The following is a 21,295-nucleotide window of genomic DNA, read 5'->3' on the forward strand; positions in this document are numbered from 1 at the left end:
ACACTATATAATGTCATGGTACCACTCCGCTGCCTGCTCTACTAACAAAGACTGTGAAAACGCCATTTACTTATCACGTAATGATGTACAATTGCTGCTAATGTCTGGTTCGGTTCATTTCCAGGATGTGTAAAAGAAAACGAGCAGATTCCAGATGTTAATCACACCGTCATCTGTTTTGTTTAAGTTTGATGTTCGCCCTGAATGCCAAAAACCAGCAATGTTATATAATACTAAGCAAACTATTAGTGTTAGAACTCTAACATTACTGTTGTATGTTACATTATTCTAATAAGAACAAGAATGAGGCTATTAAAGTGATAATAAAAAGACATTCGAACAATGTCTGGAACATGAAACATGCATCAGAGGCTTGTGCTCTTATTTAAAACCATTCCGATGTCCGATCATTACCTCTACGGACACACGATTACAATGTTTATCAGATGGACCAGACGTTTATTTAGATTGTGTTATTTGGATCTTTGAGGAGTGTGTGTGAATATTTTATATTGAGGTTATGAGTAAGTGGTGAATGTGATAAGATTAGTCAGGGCTGTGTGTTGAGTGTGCTGTTTATTATTAAGTGTGTTGGTATAGGAGTGTTGAATGTATTAGTTAGTGGTGAGGGACTGGTGATTGTTCTTGCTCGACGTGCTCTTCTGCTCGTTGTATAAGGCTTTGGATGGACTCGGCCAGGCTGTTGTGTTCACACTGCTGGATAAACTCCTTTGCCATCTTGCCAAAGTCAAGCGCCTGCGACGAAAACGCACACACACAAATGTAAATAGTTCAAATGTAGAACAGCAAACAACAAATAATAAAAATAAACTGGAGTAAGATCTTAAAATGGTCACAGCTGCTACACAAAATCCATATTTGCCCATATGATTAGTCTGGGATTAACAAGCAGGAAATTTGGATTATTAGTACTTTTCTTATGCCCAGCTTTAGTAGTGGATATCAGGATTCTAATCCCCCAAACAAGAAATCTCATAAAAGCTTTCTCTGCGCTTACTGTTCGCCTTGTATACACAATATTCTCACACTGAACATCCTTTCAAGACACTTAATTCTGTTTGACTTTACTCTAGTACACCTGTATACTATAATGATTTATAATCAAACTATCCGGTGTCTCCCACAAGAGTCTGGTTCCTCTCATGGTTTCTTCCTCATGCTGTCACAGAGGCCACTGTTGTCTCTGTGGTTCACAGAGTTTCCTCTTATACGAGTGAGCAGATAGAGACAAAGTAGAGCTACATATCGAAATGTCAGAGTGTATTGAATGGTTTTTCTGTTGATTTGCATTTAAATGGTCAGGGTTGCTCAGGAATGATGACAATTCCTTATTCTGTGTGAAACCTGAGTTTATTAGAAAATGGCACAGGCATCTACAATGAGATATAAAAAGAAACTGCCCAATGCAGCTCTCTATCCAAAGTGGCCACTTCATCTCAGGTCAGTACTGGTCACTAATCCCTGCACTAGCCCAAGCAGGTTGAGTCAAAAGATTATGGGATACGACTACTGTTTTAGACAAGCTGACTTTTTCAACTCATTTTGTGATGCTTTTCTATTATTATGGAGATTAAAACCATCACACGTTTCCTTCTGTGCAGGTCATGAAAGCGTTAATGTGTAAGAAGAACCATAGACACAGAAGCCTGGGGCAAGAAGGTATGGCAACGAGTTCAGTCAGATAGAGCAGAGGATTATGAGCTGAAATGAGCTGGATTTGGTCATTGTATTCAAGATAAGATAAAGGGAACAATACTAAAGGGAAGAAGTTTAAAATCTTTACATGGAAGATTTCGAATGGTCCTCGGTAAAAAACACGCAAAAATGTACCCATTTATAAAAGCATTATTTGCTCTTACGTTAATGAAAAACCTTTAGGAACTTCCTGGGAACATTTTTTTTACCGAATTATACATAATATGAGTTACAAGCGTTTCAAACTCGCATGCTATCACGCTGATGATTGCACAAATTGTTAATATGCCTGAAGTAACGGTTGCTCAATTTTAGGATAAGGATTTGACTTTTTATTATCACTACAATATTATGTTATTGACTTTAAAAATACGTGAGGGCCAGAGGGGCACATACAGACAAAACAGAACAAAGCAAAAAAATTAATAAAATACACCATTTGCCAAATCAGCAAGGTGGAATTGTGCAAAGCTAGAATTTTAATATGCAGTTCACAACTACCACAGCTCCATGAGGCAGGGAAATGAACTAAATTTACATACAGAGCATGTAGAATACAAAGTTATCAACAAAATAAATTAAAAAAATCTGAGAATACCACAAAGCTAAACCCCGATTAGAGAAAAATTTGCACAGCAAACAGTGAAAGTTGATATATTATATTAAACAAAACAATATTATAGCTTGTAGAATTAGTGCTTGCTTAAGTTCTTAAGTGTCTACAATGTAGCTCAGCTTGTGTTGATTTCAAGACAACCAGTGACTCAACCTGCGATCTGTTTGAACATCCAGAGGAAGTTCAATTTTGCCACGTGAGTGCCAAAACAGAGAAGAGCCATGGGGCATGTCTTTTGGTTTCTTAATATATGGGAAACGTGTGTGTTTCTGAAATGGTACGTCGTACAATGCTGGGTTTAAAACGTATTTTGAGGGAAGTAAGGATTTGTTTTTTGGATTTCTAGGTTGTGAATATTATGTACACAGCTACAGAAAACCACTGCAGTAATGGGGTGATCTGGGGAATGAAAACAAGCTACATTCTGGACCAGTTGCAGGCGTGTGATAACACGCAGTTTAAAGACTTGCCAGGAGCAAGCTGCATTAGTGCAAACTCAAGTCAAGCACCTGAGTAGCCTGTGTGGATTTTAAAAGTTGTGAAGGGGATAATTATACTTCTGTCTGATTCAGAAACATGAGTAGAAAATGTTAGCTGGTTGGTCCAGAACTACATGAAAAGCTCTATATTGCATCACACACATACCTACACATCACATCACATGCTGTCTGTACATGCTAACCAATATGTACACAGGCTATTTATTTATGGCCTTTTCGGCATAATTACTCTGTTAATACACTTTTACAATTCATTAGAAACAAATATCACAAAAACATGTGACTACACTTGAGATGAGTTGACTAATGATTACACAGGTCATTATTTGTTTATTCTGTGTGTGTGTGTGTGTGTGTGTGTGTGTGTAAATTCAAAGGTGAACAGGAAGAAATTTACCTTCTTGTGGTTGTTACAGAGAAACCAGAACATGGCGAGAGAGTGAGACAGCAACGCCCTCTGCTCTAGACTGTGAGACAGTGTGGTGCTGTATGCAGGATGTGTATTTACATCCTGCTGCTGAGCCTCCAACATTACGCTGAACATCTGATTCACCTCTGAACACTCTGCCACATCTGAATACATACAAAACATCATAAGCGACAATGTACGCTGAGACAATGTACAGAGCAACCGCACTGTAATGCAGCAGATATATAAAACACCTAAACACCCACATTACAGTGGCAAGCTTGTGATCACGTGATCATGCCGTACATCGTGTCCGATCTTTTTCCACCTTTAATTTGGCGCACAAAAAAAAGCTCAAGTATAAAACTAGGAGAAAATCTTATGGGGCAGGATGAAAAACAAAACGCCTATAATAACCTGGTTGCATAAGAGGCTGCGCTCAGAATTATTTCTAAGCTCATGTTAAAAATAATTATGGTCACATTATCATCATTATTATTATCTGTAAAGTGATTCTGATGAAACCTAAATAAATATTGCCCTTTCGGTTTCATTGAACTGCTGAATTGCCTCGGTCCACAAAAAAAGCTTACAAAGCGTGTACCGGATCTCATTGTCAAACAAAGAGCTCGACAAAAAGAGAGGCCCAAAGAATTTACACACCGAAAACAATAAGAGAAAACGGGGGCACTACAGTCACAAGATTAATGAGAGGACAAAAAGAAAACTTATCAGGGAGGCTGCCAAGAGACCTACATAACTAATAAAGGAGCTACAGGAATAACCTGGCAAGCACTGATTGTCACAAGGGAGTGTCAGGACTATAGGGTGGGGTGGCAAAATGGATGTCTTTCCTTAAAAATAAATAAATAATAATAATATGAACAACCCTCAATTACCTCAAGATAAAATAATTTAGAAGATGCCCTACCCAGAGAGAATTATAATTATCACATTCATACAACTGACCAACTGACTGAGGGTTGAAGGCCTTGCTCAAGGCCCCAGCAGTGGCAGCTTGTGTTTGCTGCGATTAAAATCACAACCTTCCAATAAGAAATCTTATATCTTAACCAACAAACTTCCACATTTGGAGCTCTAAAACTACCACATAAAAAATATGATGATATTGCTCTGATGAGAGTGAGGGAATTAGAAATTTTGAAGCTATGAAGCATGATCATACAATGGGGCTGTGTCTCTTCTCTTCAGGCTTCATCATGCTCTGAATTCTATCTTTATCTTGCAGCTGAAGACGAGGAGGAATTTTGGCTTCTAACATGAAAAGAAGCCAAAACACAAATCAAAATCAATAACAGAACCGCTTCAGATAAGAAGGTTAAAAGTTTTTGGAGTGGCCCAATCAGAAACCAGATACAAATTTATATTAAACTTTATATTAAAGTTTTTCTTTGCCTGAAAATCCAATCCAATTTAATCCAATTCAATTCAATTCAGTTTTATTTGTATAGCGCTTTGAACAAGGAACATTGTACAAAAGCGGCATTACAAAGATAAATAAGTTATCAAATTAGATTTATTAAATTGAATACATTTGTATTTGTTTTACACTTAAATTTTGTTGGTTATCTCATCAAAGTAGGAAAAAGATCTGTTCACACAAAGCCAGCAGTTTTAACAGGGATGACTAGACTTTTGTTATTAACCACACACATGATTTTATTTTAGTTAGCAAATGATGATGAATCTATTTCCTGAACACAAATGATTGCATGGTAATTGTGCCGGATGGCTGGTCATGTAAACACCCTGAGGTCAGTAGGCAAGCAAATACAATGTGTCATAAGACAAAGCTATTTCCTGTTCCGGAGTTTCATAGGAAAAGTCATCTCTTTGTACTATCAGTAAGCAGGGACCATGACTCTGAAGTACACCAATTAAAAACAATGACTATAGTTTGTAAGTGAATATCATGTCACTTAACTTGTCATAACGTGACATATATGTGTGTTTGTATATATATACAAACCCGATTCCAAAAAAGTTGTGAAACTGTACAAATTGTGAATAAAAACAGAATGCAATGATGTGGAAGTTTCAAATTTCAATATTTTATTCAGAATACAACATAGATGACAATTCAAATGTTTAAACTGAGAAAATGTGTCATTTTAAGGGAAAAATAAGTTGATTTTAAATTTCATGGCATCAACACATCTCAAAAAATTTGGGACAAGGCCATGTTTACCACTGTGTGGCATCCCCTCTTCTTTTTATAACAGTCTTCAAACATCTGGCGACTGAGGAGACAAGTTGCTCAAGTTTAGGAATAGGACTGTTGTCCCATTCTTGTCTGATACAGGCTTCTGGTTGCTCAACTGTCTTAGGTCTTCTTTGTCGCATCTTCCTCTTTATGATGCGCCAAATGTTTTCTATGTGTGAAAGATCTGGACTGCAGGCTGGCCATTTCAGTACCCGGATCCTTCTTCTACGCAGCCATGATATTGTAATTGATGCAGTATGTGGTCTGGCATTGTCATGTTGGAAAATGCAAGGTCTTCTGTGAAAGAGATGAAGTCTGGATGGGAGCATATGTTGTTCTAGAACTCGGATATACCTTTCAGCATTGATGGTGCATTTCCAGATGTGTAAGCTGCCCATGCCACACGCACTCATGCAACCCCATACCATCAGAGATGCAGGCTTCTGAACTGATCGATGATAACAACTTGGGTTGTCCTTGTCCTTTTTAGTCCGGATGACATGGCGTCCCAGTTTTCCAAAAATAACTTCAAATTTTGATTCGTCTGACCACAGAACAGTTTTCCACTTTACCACAGTCCATTTTAAATAAGCCTTGGCCCAGAGAAAATGCCTGCGCTTCTGGATCATGTTTAGATATGGCTTCTTTTTTGACCTAAAGAGATTTAGCCAGCAATGGCGAATTGCAAAGTGGATTGTGTTCACTGACAATGTTTTCTGGAAGTATTCCTGAACCCATGTTGTGATTTCCATTACAGTAGTTTTGAGAAACTCCTTTCTGATATTGCCGCAGCATTGGGGGAATTGGTGATCCTCTGCCCATCTAGACTTCTGAGAGACACTGGCACTCTGAGAAGCTCTTTTTATACCAATCATGTTGCTAATTGACCTAATAAGTTGCAAATTGGTCCTCCAGCTGTTCCTTATATGTACATTTAATTTTTCCGGCCTGTTCTTGCTACCTGTCTCAACTTTTTTGGAATGTGTAGCTCTCATGAAATTAAAATGAGGCAATATATGGAAAGATATTTCAAAATGTATCACTTTCAACAGTTGATATTTTATATATATATATATATATATATATATATATATATATATATATATATATATATATATATATATATATACAGTATTTGACCATGATTTTCTTTTTTATATTATATCGATCAGAGCTCCAGAGCTCTGCATATTGCCCAATATTTAATACTGAGCCAACTCCTCTTAGTAACCATGCAGACTCTCTGCAAGCTTTCCGTTGCCAGGTTACGCAAAATCTCGAAGGTGTGATAGCAACAGGCTTGAAGACACGTTATGTCGTCTGTTCACACCTGAAGTGTGGGTCATGTCCCTCACCATCACATGATTTTAGGACATAAAACATCAGTTGGTAGAACTATAAACACACAAATATTATCCAATGCCAGTCGAACATTTCAGGCCAGTGCAAGTCAAAGTATTTCTATAATATCAGTTTTTGGGGTAAATCACCTCACAGCTGAACTGTATGCATGACAGAAGTTTCTGATCCTGTTAAAAATTAATGATGAGTTTATAATGGCCCTCTGTATATGTCAATCTAACTGTTTATCCTAAAGAAGAGATCATGATTTATTCCATTTTATATCATACCTGATCGGACGCAAAAATAATTTTTCCCTTTTGCTCCTTTTCAAATACTTCATTATTGTAATATTTAAGAAAGGAGTAGTGACTTTAATGAAAATCAACAGTCATACATGTTGTGTATCAGTGAACATGATGTATGATAGGGTTTAGTATTATTTATATTTGGCAAACAATCCACCCAAGTTCAGAATGTGCTGAGTGTGTATTGATCCAGGATCAGCTTATGCAGTATCAGCAGTGCAGTGTATGCAGTGGGAGTGGCTGATCAGAGTGCAGAACACACACTGAACTCAGCACAGCCTGGTTGTGGGAGGCACTGCACCACGCAACAACTGTGCTGAGAGAGAGTTAAAAAGAGAGAGAAAGTGATGGGGCAGGGAAAGACACACGAGGGACACATTTGCATCCAGAAAAGAGGGTATTTCAGGGTGGGGTTTGCTTATTCATCAGTATGGTACTGCAATGCTTGATTTGTGTTAGGCTAATGCATCAGGACATAATAAATAAAGTCCTGAGTCCTGATATCCTGAATCAGGACCTCCGTCTTTCTCCTCACTATAAAACTCAAATGTCACCAAGTGCTGGGCTGGAATATGCCATTTAATAGTGAGCCACTGAAATGAGGTTATAGCTGGGATTGGTAAAGACATTCAGGCCATGGCCTTGTATGAATCCCCTACAAGTACCTTAACTGATACCGATTCAATCCACTGATGAATTCCGATCCAATCCATTTACAAAATTCATGTATTTATTGCAATGGTTGTGTGTGACTGGTATGACCCATGCATTATGCATCATGCATCTAGACAGACACAAACTGTTGTAAAGCAGGATGCTGAGCACTGGGGAAACATTTGTATTGGATTTATAGCACATACAGAATATTTATAAGAAAAATTAAGGAGTTGCATCAGTCTAAGTGTCTCATTGTTCTGAGTGCCTTGAGTGCTTTTTTCTGAGCTACTTGGTAATGCTTTTTTTTAAATAAACACTGTTCACATGATAAACAATACACACGTGCCTTAACTATGACTTTTTTAGTCATGCCTATCCTGGTCAAGATCACAGTGAATCCTGAGCCTATGCCAGGAACACACCCAGGCAGAAAAAATACACTGTTTGGGAGAGTTCATTACAGGTCATTTTAAAAACATGGATGTGTAGACAAGTAGATTATGTCACAGAAATTCAGCATAGACTGCAACCTCTAGGACTGAACCATAGAAGTTGGGGCTGTGAAACAGAAACTGCTGCTCAAGCTGCCACAAGATGCAAAATTATAACACTATAAAAAAGAAAAATCTAGCATTCTTCACTATGTAGTTATTTAAAAATTATGCAAATTTGAAATCTTCAAAACAGGTCAGTGAGAATGGAAGAAAAAGTGACCTAATAATGGACCTAATAATGCTCATCCTCGCTGATGCACTGCCTTTTTGTAATTATCTTGCTTTTGATTGGTTCATTTGGATTGAGATAAGGAAATCACACTCACCAAAGTATTGTGCGCTCTCATGTTCCTTTTGACTGTAACTTTCCATCAGCTGAGACAGGTGAGCATGCCATGTTCTGGTAACCTGAACACACGTGTGTGAACACACACAGACACACACAAACAAATTAGCGGAAGCGTAAATAGGAAGTGATTAGACAATAGACAATTAATAGAAGGTGTTGATGTACCTCTTCATAGAGTGAATTTGAAATATCTGTCTTTTCCTGTTTCATGAAAACATTTGCCATCAAAAAATAACCTTCAGCAGTCACCAAACTGTCCAAACCAAACTCCTCACTTGAATAGTACACCTGCACACACAAACGCACAAACCTATACTCGGTGCAAATTCGACATTTACATAACACACTTGTACTCACAGACAAACCCAATATACATAGTAGACACACAAGTAAAGACAAACATCATTGGCGAAGTGTAGCAGGGCAGAGCTGTAGTCTTCTTTGGCTGAGCAGAGGCGGCCCAGCGTTCTGTGAAGCAGATGAAGAACTGTTCGACTGCAGCCCGGATTCTTCCTTACCATCCACTCAGCCTGTGAGAGGCAGTTTTCAGCCTGAGACAGAGAACCTAAACCTGAGGAAAAAGGAAACAGGATCCTTCATATAGAAATGTTTTAGGACAAACAGGAATGCTCAATGGGAATCTGGAGTCTGGATACGAACAATGTAGTGGTAGGAACTTTGTACATTTCATAATGTTACAACCTAAAACTAAAAAAAATTACTTTGAATTATATAGCATAAACTGACACAAACAGTTGCATTTATTTAAGTAAATATATGTGTATATTTTTTTATTTACAAAAATAAAATATTTCCAATTGTACAAGTGTTCAGTCCCAGTGCTACAAACAGGCCAAGTCTACCTGTGCAACTTAAAATGCTAAATGCTCTCATAGTAGAAATACACCAGATCCTGGAAGATCCTAAGTGTTACAAGACATCATACTTAAACAAGCAACATCATGAAAGTGAGCTATAAAAAGTCTGGTACAAAGCTCTGGAAAGGATCTGACAGGGTTTTTTTTTAAAATAAACTTCAGACAAAATTAAATCCATTATTGCATTTTTCTATTTTTTTTGCCAAATAGAATGTTAGAGGCCAAATAAACATGTGGAAAAAGCTACTCTTTTAAATGAACCCAAATATTAAAATGTACATCTTTTTTCGAAAATGGTGCATTTAACATATTGAAGACTGCTCATTACACTGAGGAACCATATTGATTTTGAAGCATGGTGATGTTAGCATCATGCACTGTGTTACCCTATGCTTCTTGGTTGTGTGTCAATAATTTCCTGCCACGGATTTTGGAAATCAACCTCTTCATAGTGGTTGTAATTTCCCATTATTAAAAACTGAATTGATACTATTCCACACTATTCCTGTAATTGTTTTGAGAGATGGAGTTTGTGTAAGTACAGTTGTGTTCAAAATTATTCAACCCCCACTGAAATTGATTGTTTTGGTCGGTTTGACATTGATTCTGATCATTCAGTCATCCTGCTTACAATTAAATCAAAGAGGCACGTGTAGGTCAGACAAATATAACATAACATTTATAATGAAATAACCACAAATGTCTTTTCTGAGCTCACATCATTATCAGTTTTATTCAACCCCCAAGTGACATTCAATCTTAGTACTTAGTACAACATCCTTTTACAGTAATAACAGCTTTTAAACGTGAAGCATAGCTTGACACAAGTGTCTTGCAGCGATCTACGGGTATCTTCGCCCATTCATCATGGGCAAAAGCCTCCAGTTCAGTCACATTCTTAGGCTTGCGCACTGCAACTGCTTTCTTTAAGTCCCACCAGAGGTTCTCAATCGGATTTAAGTCTGGTGACTGCGATGGCCACTTCAAAATGTTCCAGCCTTTAATCTGCAACCATGCTCTAGTGGACTTGGAGGTATGCTTGGGATCATTGTCCTGTTGAAAGGTCCAACGTCTTCCAAGCCTCAGGTTTGTGACGGACTGCATCACATTGTCATCCAATATCTCCTGGTACTGAAGAGAATTCATGGTACCTTGCACACGCTGAAGCTTCCCAGTACCTGCAGAAGCAAAACAGCCCCAAAGCATGATTGACCCCCCGCCATGCTTCACAGTAGGCAAGGTGTTCTTTTCTTCATAGGCCTTGTTCTTCCTCCTCCAAACATAGCGTTGATCCATGGGCCCAAACAGTTCTAATTTTGTTTCATCAGTCCACAGAACACTATCCCAAAACTTCTGTGGTTTGTCCACATGACTTTTGGCATACTGCAGTCGACTCTTCTTATTCTTTGGGGACAGCAAGGGGGTGCGCCTGGGAGTTCTGGCATGGAGGCCTTCATTACGCAGGGTGCGCCGTATTGTCTGAGCAGAAACTTCAGTACCCACATCTGACAAATCTTTTCTCAGTTCCTCAGCAGTCACACGGGGACTTTTCTCCACTCTACGCTTCAGGTAGCGCACAGCAGTCGAAGTAAGCATCTTCTTTCTGCCACGACCAGGTAGCGTTTCAACAGTGCCCTTTGCCTTGAATTTGCGAATGATGCTTCCTATGGTGTCTCTTGGTATGTTTAACATCTTTGCAATCTTCTTATAGCCATTGCCCTTCCTGTGAAGAGTAATCACCTGTTCTCTTGTCTTCCTGGACCATTCTCTTGACCTCACCATGTTTGTAACCACACCAGTAAATGTCTAGAAGGAGCTGAGTATCACAGTCATTTTAAAGCTGCCTAATTGGTGCTTATTAGGCTTTATTGCTGCTCCCTGATATCCACAGGTGTTTTCAATACCTGATTGAAAACACTTCATTGAACCTCTGTTCTTCAGAGTGGTAGTCTTTAAGGGGTTGAATAATTATGTCAATGAAGAATTCACAAAAGAAACATTTACTACTGTATTACAAAACTAATTGATGTCATTTTAGTTGCATATGGTTCTTTAAGAAGTCCTTGTAGGATTTCATCCTGAATAGAATTGCAGATGTACACTAAATTCCCTAAAACCATTTACAGCATTGGGGGTTGAATAATTTTGAACACAACTGTATATTCCCTGGGGTCAGGTGTATTTATATACAATCATGTGACACTCTCGCACTGTAATTATGACTCCTAATGGCAACTGGTTACACCAAAATAAATGTTAGGGTTTTCCACAATGTAAGTAAATACTTATGCAATACAATATTAATAACCTTTATTGTAAAATTTGATTAAGGGCTATTTTGTGTACATCTGTGTCAATCACAATCACACTTGTTTCGGTTCCAATGTGAAAATGTTCATACTTGCTAACAATAATTGAAATAGTAATACAGCTCAGACGATGACAGCAATCAGATACAAACTGCAGTTCTTGATAGCTCATGTATCTTAATTATAAAATGCAACCATGTAATTTAAGTACTGCCAGCAGAGAATCCAGTTCAACGCTGCAGAATTGTGCTCTGTAGGATCAGGATGAAACTTGTGTGTGTGTTGGCTCACCTATACTGACTTCAGCAAGCAGCAAGTAGGCTGGCACCAGTTCAAGAGCCTCAGGGCCGTAAATGTCAATAGCACAGTGCAGGACGAGCTGAGCTGCTGGCACTGCCTCGCTGTACTTCCCTTCTGACACCCAGTTCTTAGCTGTAGCATGGGCAAGCTCTCTTAAGTGCTCCTGAAGTCAATCAAACACACAACCCGATTAAAATGTCGCTTCTGGAGTCAGCAGCAGGGAATCAGGACAAAGATATTTAGGGACAGACTGTGTGTGTGTGTGTGTGTGTGTGTGTGTGTGTGTGTGTGTGTGTGTGTGTGCATATATGTGTATGTGCATATATGTGTGTGTTTGTGTGAGATCAATGGAATTTGAGCACAGACTATTGTAATGGTGTACCAATCTTTTCAGTGTCTGCATTTGATAGATGTCTCGTTCAGCCTTGAAACTGCAGAATGGTGCAGGGGTTCGTACAGAGATCATCAGCTCACACACTTTCTCATGGATGCTATTCCAATCTGCCTGCTGGTGAGTTACATCACTGCAGAGGGACACAGAATAAAAGCCATATATTGCTTGTTAGGCAACAAAATATTGACCTTTGCAGCATTTATATAGCAAGAGGCTGCAATATGCAGATGAGCGCATAACTAAATAATTCGTTTTTGTGCTAAACATCCAGAGTGGCACAGTGACAAAGCAGAAGGAAAGCACAATCGCTTTACAGTTACAGGGTCTGTCTGGAATCTCACAAATTCTTCCAAGTGTCTGTGTGGGTTTCTGGTTTCCTCCCACCTCCCATAAACATGGCAGTAAATGTGAATGAGCAGTATGTGCTGCCTTGTGATGGACTGGCTTAGGATCCATAAGGTCCCTGACTAGAATTAAACCCTTACTGCAGATTTAACAATGAAGATGGATACCTTTTTAGCCAGACTTCTTAGATGCTTCAGATATATGTTTCTGTTGGAAATGCATTACAATGACATTACAATTAAACAAAACAAATTCTGATCTTACTCTTCTTTTAACCAGCAATTTGTGTGCAGCTGATAGTTCTAAATGGCTGCATAATATGTAGCTACATAGTTCATGGTTATACAGGTGTTTATAACCACATGCAGTTGGTAGCACATCAAAGCAACTTACATGTAGACAGCTAAAGAGAAGTGTTGGCACACTTCAAGAAAACTGAAAAAATGAGTGTATAAAATTAACACTAAATACAATTCATGTTCTATTAAAAAAAACCTAGACTTTGAGTTTAACAAAACAAATGACTGAATAACAGCATTTAGCATGTAGCAGTCTGTCATTCTTGGAAAAGAATTAATCTCAGTCTCTAAAAGCTCTCATTCTCTGTTGACTTTGGCAATGTCCTGTTTCCACTTCACAAGTAGGAAATTGCACACAACGATCCATGAGAAACCAGGAGAAGGGTGAAGAAGGAAAAAATTTAAATGAGCAACTAACTCTCCCAGTTTTTGGGTGTTTTTTCGGGGAAATGTTTCAGATCACTGTCTTAATAGAAGATTCATGATCCAGTTGTCATGTTTTGTTTTTTTATTTTAGTTTGTTGGCATTAAACAGTAGATAAAGAGACTTCGCAACATGGCAATGCTGACATCATCTGAAAACCCTCAACGTTGTTCTTTAAACTGTTCTTGCACTCTCTTCCAGGCAGGTTTGCATCCGTCATTTGAAACTTCTAAAAGGATGTTCACTTTTTGAACTTAACTAACCACAAATATATATACATGGTAAGTATCTGGCACCAAGGTGTTGGCAGTAGCTCCAGCAGTTGGATTGAGATCGAAGAAACACCTCAAACTTGTTGTTGTGCTCCTTAAACCATTCCTAAACCCTTTTTGCTTTGTGGCAGGGCACATTTTCCTGCTGAGAGAGCACACAGCCTTCAGAGAATGCCGTTCCCATGAAAGAGTGTACATGGTCTGCAACTATGCTTAGGTAGGTGGTACATGTCGATTAACATTTTAATGGATGGCCGGATGCAAGGTTTTACAGCAGAATATTGCCCAAAGCATCAATCCGCCTGCACCAGCTTGCCTTCTTTCCACAGTGCATCCTTGTGCCATGTGTTCTCCAGGTAAGCGCACGCACCCGGCCATCCAGGTGTTGTAAAAGAAAATGTGATTCATCAGACCAGGCCACCTTCTTCCTTTCCTGTGTGGTCCAGTTCTGATGCTCACATGCCCATTGGTGTGCTTTCTACTGTGGACAGGGGTCAGCATGGGCACCCTGACTGGTCCCTGATGCACTGTGTATTCAGTGGTTCTGTAGGTGACTGCTGCGGTGCATTATTTGGACATTCACTTTTTAATTTTCACTATCACTAGTTATATTCAATAAATCTAGATATATTATTATGCCACACCTGTATCCCTGCAGTGTTTTGGAACAGAAGCCAGAAATCCAGTCCTGCAGGTGAACAATTTCTATGCTGCACAGTCGACTCAAAAGGTTTTCTGTGATTGGCTTAAAACAGCTCACATGACCCAAATCAAAACTAGAGGCATCCCAATCAGGTTGTCATTTTCCATTTTCCATTTTGCAGGAACCCAATGCGCAGTGTACTGTTATACATGTACCCAAAACAGGATGTAAATAATACTATGTTATAGGCACCATTACAGACAGGGAATTTTTCTAGGTATGGGAAAGCATGTGGTTCTATAGCCAAGTCCGCGCGCGCGTGTGTGTGTGTGTGTGTGTGTGGTGGGGGTGGACAGTTCTGGCGCATTATTTTCTCTGATCCACGCCCCCTCACACTGTCTGCACTCGTTATGCACAGACTCACTGAGCACACAGTCTGCAGGTTTAATGTCAGCCCCGTTTTCCCCTCCTGTTTAAAAGGACGCAGCTCTCAGCAGCTCGCCGCCCCTTAATTCCACCCCCGGCTGTTTGAACTAAATTGACCTTCCTGTGTCAGGAAAGGAAACGCTCTGCACCGGGACTGAAAACGCTAAGGAGATACACGCGGATTTGGCGCCCCCTAGCGTCCTGCATTTCATCTCGGATGCTGACCACATCTGCTTTTCACTGAAAGCTTTCTTATCGTTATGTTACCATTTGCATTTCTACTCCAGTGAAACCACTCATTTTACTTTAGTAAAATTACTCCTTTTAAATGTCTACTTTAGTAAAACTACTTTGCTATTTGTACTTACTACTCTTTTTACATTCATACATCAATAAAAGTAATCATTTTATATTAATACACCAGTAAAACTCCATTTTCATTTCTACTTTAGCAAAACGAATTCTTTTGCAATTATACTTCAGTTAAACCACTGCTTTTACATTTTTACTCCAGTAAACCTACTCCTTTTACTTTATATTTTACAAAATTACTATTACTACTACTACTACTACAAAATGTTATTTGAGCTTTTTCTTCTTCCGGCTGTTCCCGTTAGGGGTCGCCACAGCGTATCATTCTTCTCCATTCCTCTTACTTTATACTTCAGCAAAACTAGTTATTTTACATTTAAACTCGAAGTACAAAAATACTTTGATTTGTATAGACATCAGTGGTGGGCCGTGCATTTGGTACCTGGGCCTTCTATGGAGACTTACCTGACTTAATTCACCTCTTAACACCACCACCATCACGTCGCAATTATAGAAACCATCAATACTCTACTAAAACACAATATAACAATGTGAGGCGTTACAGAGAGAGAGGCATTTCACATATGGAGGGTGAAAACCATTTTACTAAAGCAAGAAACCCAATTAACACAACTCCAAACCTCTACACTACAATCGCAACCGTGCCACCTACATCATCTGGAGCAGTTCAGAATCAATATTTGTCTAATAACATGACAAAAACATTAAAATGTAAATAAAATACAACCTACTCACCAGACATGCATAGTCATAATGTGCACCGCTCCTCAGAGGCTGTAAGTCAGTGGTACTGCTCGTATTCACTGGTCTGGAAGTGGTGAACAAACCCTTTCCTGGGCTGAGACAAGCTAACTAGCTTCAGGGTTGGCCAACCTCCTCACCATGTCTAGCTTTTATTTTAAATAGATTTCAAGTATGTCTAAGACCAAATCAATTTCTCTTTCTCCGTATGCATAAAAAAGTCTAACTCTGATGTATTATTGTGTGCAGCACGCTACAGATGTATTTTGCCATTCAAAATTGGCTGTAACAGTTTCCCTCTGACCAACTAATCAGAGGATGAAAAAATGCTGATGCTATTCTGGGCCAGCTAGCTGCCCTGTGAGGCAAATATAAAATCTGATTGGTTAAAGAAACAAGCTTATTGATAATATTTTCTTTATGGTAAAAGGGCCAGCAGTATTAACTTTGCAGGCCCTGGGCAGATTAGATTGACATGGCAGCACATAGAGGCTGAAATCTGATTGGATAAAAAAAATCGAACATCCACATACACGTGCTGGAAGCAGCGCAGCTAAGAGAAACTCTATGAAATAAATAAAATGAATACAATTTTATGAAACAAATATTAGAATTTATGTTGTAAATGTAGGTCAGTGCTTCTGATAGTGTTTAGGCCAGCAGAGAAGGCTTTGCTGGCCCTGACCACCCGATAGACATTAGCAAAAAAAAGTACAAGTACAGATCTGTGAGATCTAGGTCTTATTCTCCTGTATATTATAACTTTTAAATTAGTTTTCTATTGTTACAGACACACACAGTAAGATTACCCTTTACTTCACAGAAACTCTCACAAGAAGTGTGGCCTTGTGATCCAGGTTCTTACTTAACCCAATTCATGAATTGACTTAATAAGGAATGGCATGTTTTTTTCTGGATTGATGTGGATATTATGCATTAAATTTAGTGAAGTAAAATATTTTCAAAATGAAAAAAGAACTATATAAAAAAATGAACGTAGGTACAGTGACAAAGCAAAACCACTTTGATATGCTTTATTATTTTCCAGTCACAGCACATTCTGAAATGATTTATTTTCTCTTACAGCACAGAAGCTGGTCGATTCTGAATGATTAATGAACGTCACCTTTATATTTTACACTCCTTTACTGTTAGATATTATGAAGTAATAAGCGCCACAACGTTATATGTTAGAGTAGGTATAGCACTTGCAGATTATATAATAGTCACCCCCTTGCCATCCTCTCTATTTATTTTTCAGACTGAACTCAATTATTATTAAAAAAAAAGCACTTTCTCATGATGGAAAACCTACTGACCTGACAAACCCTGGATCTATGTGCAAAAACCTTCAGTACAGCAATTATTCTTATTCTTATTAATGTTTTAATTATTTTTTAAATGAAATACGCCATTTACTCAGTATATTCTTCACTGTATATCTAGTATGTCATGTGAATAAGCTGTAGGATAAACTGTAAACCAGTGATGTGCAGTGAGGACCAGGGCAGGTGAGGTACTGGACAGATTGAGCCAGATTTATATATATACGAACCCCAAAGAGAAATTATCGTATTCGCAATAATTTGGTTCGATTAGGCAGTGTTTTTAGGTCATAAGTATTCTGGCTCTCGGACGCCCCCATGCGGCAGGAGTAATGTCTGCCTTTCATTGTAGTGTTTTAGTTATATCGATAGCAACAAGCTTTATCTTTATCTTAGACCATGCAATGCGATGGCGTGCAAATAAGTGATATACAAACAATATATTTGTGGTATTCACACAAATAGTCTCAGGATCAGGAATTACAGCCGAACTCGCGGATTTGACAATAAAAACGACCAGAATTATTAAATAGACATTTAATACACAGATCAAAGAAAAACAAAACATTTGTTTAAAAAAGATCATTTCGCATTTAATTACATTTATTTTTAGTGGAATATAACAGGGGCGGCACTGCCTCATCACTGCCTCATCACTCACCACTGCCTCATTACTTATCACTGCCTCATCACTGCCTCATCACTCACCACTGCTTCACCACTGCTTCACCACTGCCTCATTACTTATCACTGCCTCATCACTGCCTCATCACTTACCACTGTTGTATCACTGCCTCATCACTGCCTCATCACTTACCACTGTCTTATAACTGCCTCATCACTGCCTCATCACTCACCACTGCATTAGCACCGCCTCATTACTCATCACTGCCTCATCACATCACTGCCTCATCACTCACCACTGCCTCACCACTGCCTCATTACTTATCACTGCCTCATCACTGCCTCATCACTTACCACCGTCGTATCACTGCCTAATCACTTACCACTGTCGTATCACTGCCTCATCTCTGCCTCATCACTTACCACTGTCGTATCACTGCCTCATCACTGCCTCATCACTCACCACTGCATCACCACTGCTTCATCACTCATCACTGACTCATCACTGCCTCATCACTCACCACTGCCTCATTACTTATCACTGCCTCATCACCCATCACTGTCTTATCACTGCCTCATCACTGCCTCATCACTCACCACTGCATCACCACTGCCTCATTACTCATTACTGCCTCATCACTGCTTTAGCACTCATCACTGCCTCATCAGAACACAACATTTCGCTTTCGACCATGTGCCTGTAAATCGTTTTCTTTTATTTTAGTTGCCATTGTTGCTTTTGTGCATTAGATATTAAACAGTTTTTTATTACTTGTTTTTAGAAATTTCAAAAATATATTTTTTAAGGACCATTTTGTTGTGCGCACACACACACACACACACACACACACACACACACACACACACACACTCGAGTTCTGCTGACATATTGCCTTTTGCGCACGCGCGGTTTACTTTTTTGCGTCCATTAAATCAGGGTTCACATTGAAATTCCTGGAATTTTTCCAAAATATATTTTATACCTAGATTTCTTTGTTTAGAAAAAGAAAAGTAAAGAAAATATGCCGATAGCAGTTCTGGTACAAGATATTAATGCATCTTAATCAGTTGTGTGTTGTGCTGAAACTCACCAGTAGAAAGTAACACGGCATCTGGTGCACTGGATGTGAGCGGGTTTCTGACAAATCTCACACAGTTTTTTCGTTTGTTTCGGGTTTGCCAGGGGGAAAACAGCCTCAGACATCACAGACATCTTGGTGCACGAACTTAGACTGCGCGTCTAATGGTAACTTTCTACAATGTACTTTAATTTGACTGGTTTCGATCTATCTGGTATCTAACACAAAAACATGTCCTGACAATCTATCGAGAGAAAAACAAATGTTTGACAATAGATGTACATGTTGTTATTCTCTCGCTAGCGGAGGAGGCTTGCTGCATTTGTTTGTTCCGCGTCTTCAAGGTTTCCATGGTTACGACTTTTAACCAAGGCAAACCGGAAGAGCTGCGAGATGACGTCTGATTTCTTAGTGACGTATTTCATTTATAGATAATGGCTGCAAAATAAAAGTTAAAGGCCACTTTAAACGTCCATCACAACATCATACAGTACCAGTCAAACATTTGGGCAAACCTTCTCCAGTGGGTGTTTTTTTTATGTTTATCTTTATTATCTGAAAATAAACACGTGTTAAACAACCCAGGGTGTTTTCTATTTTAAATGGTTAAAATGTGTAACTACATTTAGTTTTGATGACAGCTCTTCTCACTCCTCTCACGCTTCCCATCAATAGTCCCAGAGGTGTTGAGTGTGTGTTGGCTGCATTTCCTTCACTCTCTGGGCCAACTGATTTAAAACATCTGAACTAGATTTAGGTGATGGTGATCTGGTGATGGTGGAGGTCAGGACATTTGCATGGACGGTGGTTAACCATGTTTGGTGTGTACGAGGCTTAAATTCTATTAATGTTATGAGCTTTATACTTATAAACGTCTGAGATATCTACAGAGAAAATCATTTCGTATGCCATCTTCTCTAATTTATCCTCATCAGATATCATAACAAAATATATTAGTGACAACACATGAGACATGTAGAATCTGTAAAATATAAAGTAGTTTGCAGCCATCAGAGTGAAGATGTGCAGCAGTAAATGATATTAGGCATGAGGAAAGTAATTTTGCTTACATTTAATAATGGACCAATATTTTATTTAATGTTTTGAATAAAATAGAAACATTTAGTCATCTTAGATTTTTGGACCCCAGTTTATAACATTACATAGAAAATATTAACAATAAAAAAAAATTTAAAAAAAAGGTCTTGTGTGCCGAAATAAGTGACTCAATTTCAAGTTTATTTCTTTATTATTATTATTAATAATATTGAAAATGCCGTTGAAGGAATCCTGGAAGTCACCCGCAGCACCCACTTTTCCTGTGTCCTTGTTTATAATGTAGACCAGGGGTGTCAAACTCAGGCCAAATCTGGCCCGCGAAATAATTATTTTTGGCCCGCGACATCATATGTGTATTAGAGCTGGCCCGCCAGTGTATAGCGCATACACCGCTAACACTACAAATCCCAGAATGCTTTGTTAGTGCGCGGGCGCGTCAGTCGATACCGCTGAAACACTCCGCGTACTCAGTGCTGAATTTACCCGGAGATTTACCGACTTTGAATCCCAGAAATGCAGAGTTGAACTGCTCGGTTATCCGTTTGTGGTTAACGTGGAAAGCGCACCAACCAACCTCCAAATGGAGCTGATTGAACTCCAGTGTAGAGACACGATCAAGTCAAAGTAAGACTCTGTGTGCTGCACAGTTTCCATGTTTCCTCCCCGACACACTGCTCCAACTCCGTGCCCAAGCTGCTCAAACACACTCTGTATTCACCAGCACATATCTGTGTGTAACTGTTCTCTGAAGATGAACAAAACACCACTCAGAAGTCTCACTGATGAACATGATGAATCTTTTCTAAGGATTTCCTCAGCTCAGAGCCTAACCCCAGACATGATGCACGTGCATATAAGAAGAGATGCAGGAATCTGACTTCAACCAATCAGAGTAAATCAGAGTGTAGAAACTGAGCTTAAATGAATGTTGTCTTTATGCACTTTTTCTACTCTAAGGCATGAACTGTTAATGGTTGAATGATGATTTAATTGAAGGAAATTATTATTATTTTTGGTTGTTTTGTTGTTGCCCTGTAAAAAAAAGGTTTACATTAAAAAGGAATTCGAATGGCTACAGAGAGAGAGAGAGAGAGAGAGAGAGAGATAATAAGAAACGAATACCACTGATGTGTTTTATTTCAAATTTAATTTCTCATGTGTTTAAAATATAAAATTTTGGTTCTTCCAGATTCAATGTTTATGCAAAACTAAAGTTTGTTTCCATATGAA

At 38.7% G+C, this 21,295-nt stretch overlaps 1 protein-coding gene across 1 annotated transcript; it reads right to left on the bottom strand.

The window, feature by feature from the left end:
• Positions 1-430: 430 nt before the first annotated feature.
• On the bottom strand, positions 431-19,446 carry zmynd12 (zinc finger, MYND-type containing 12). Its single transcript, XM_046870558.1, has 8 exons — positions 19,019-19,446; positions 12,484-12,625; positions 12,093-12,264; positions 9,016-9,185; positions 8,780-8,902; positions 8,592-8,673; positions 3,230-3,405; positions 431-756 (listed from the first exon to the last, which is right to left on the bottom strand). Exons 1-8 carry the CDS (start codon positions 19,138-19,140, stop codon positions 619-621), a joined length of 1,125 nt encoding a protein of 374 aa, XP_046726514.1. The 5' UTR covers positions 19,141-19,446; the 3' UTR covers positions 431-618.
• Between the last annotated feature and the right edge of the window lie 1,849 nt (positions 19,447-21,295).

This window comes from Silurus meridionalis, chromosome 17, assembly GCF_014805685.1.
Source record: "Silurus meridionalis isolate SWU-2019-XX chromosome 17, ASM1480568v1, whole genome shotgun sequence".
NCBI classification, from domain to species: domain Eukaryota; kingdom Metazoa; phylum Chordata; class Actinopteri; order Siluriformes; family Siluridae; genus Silurus; species Silurus meridionalis.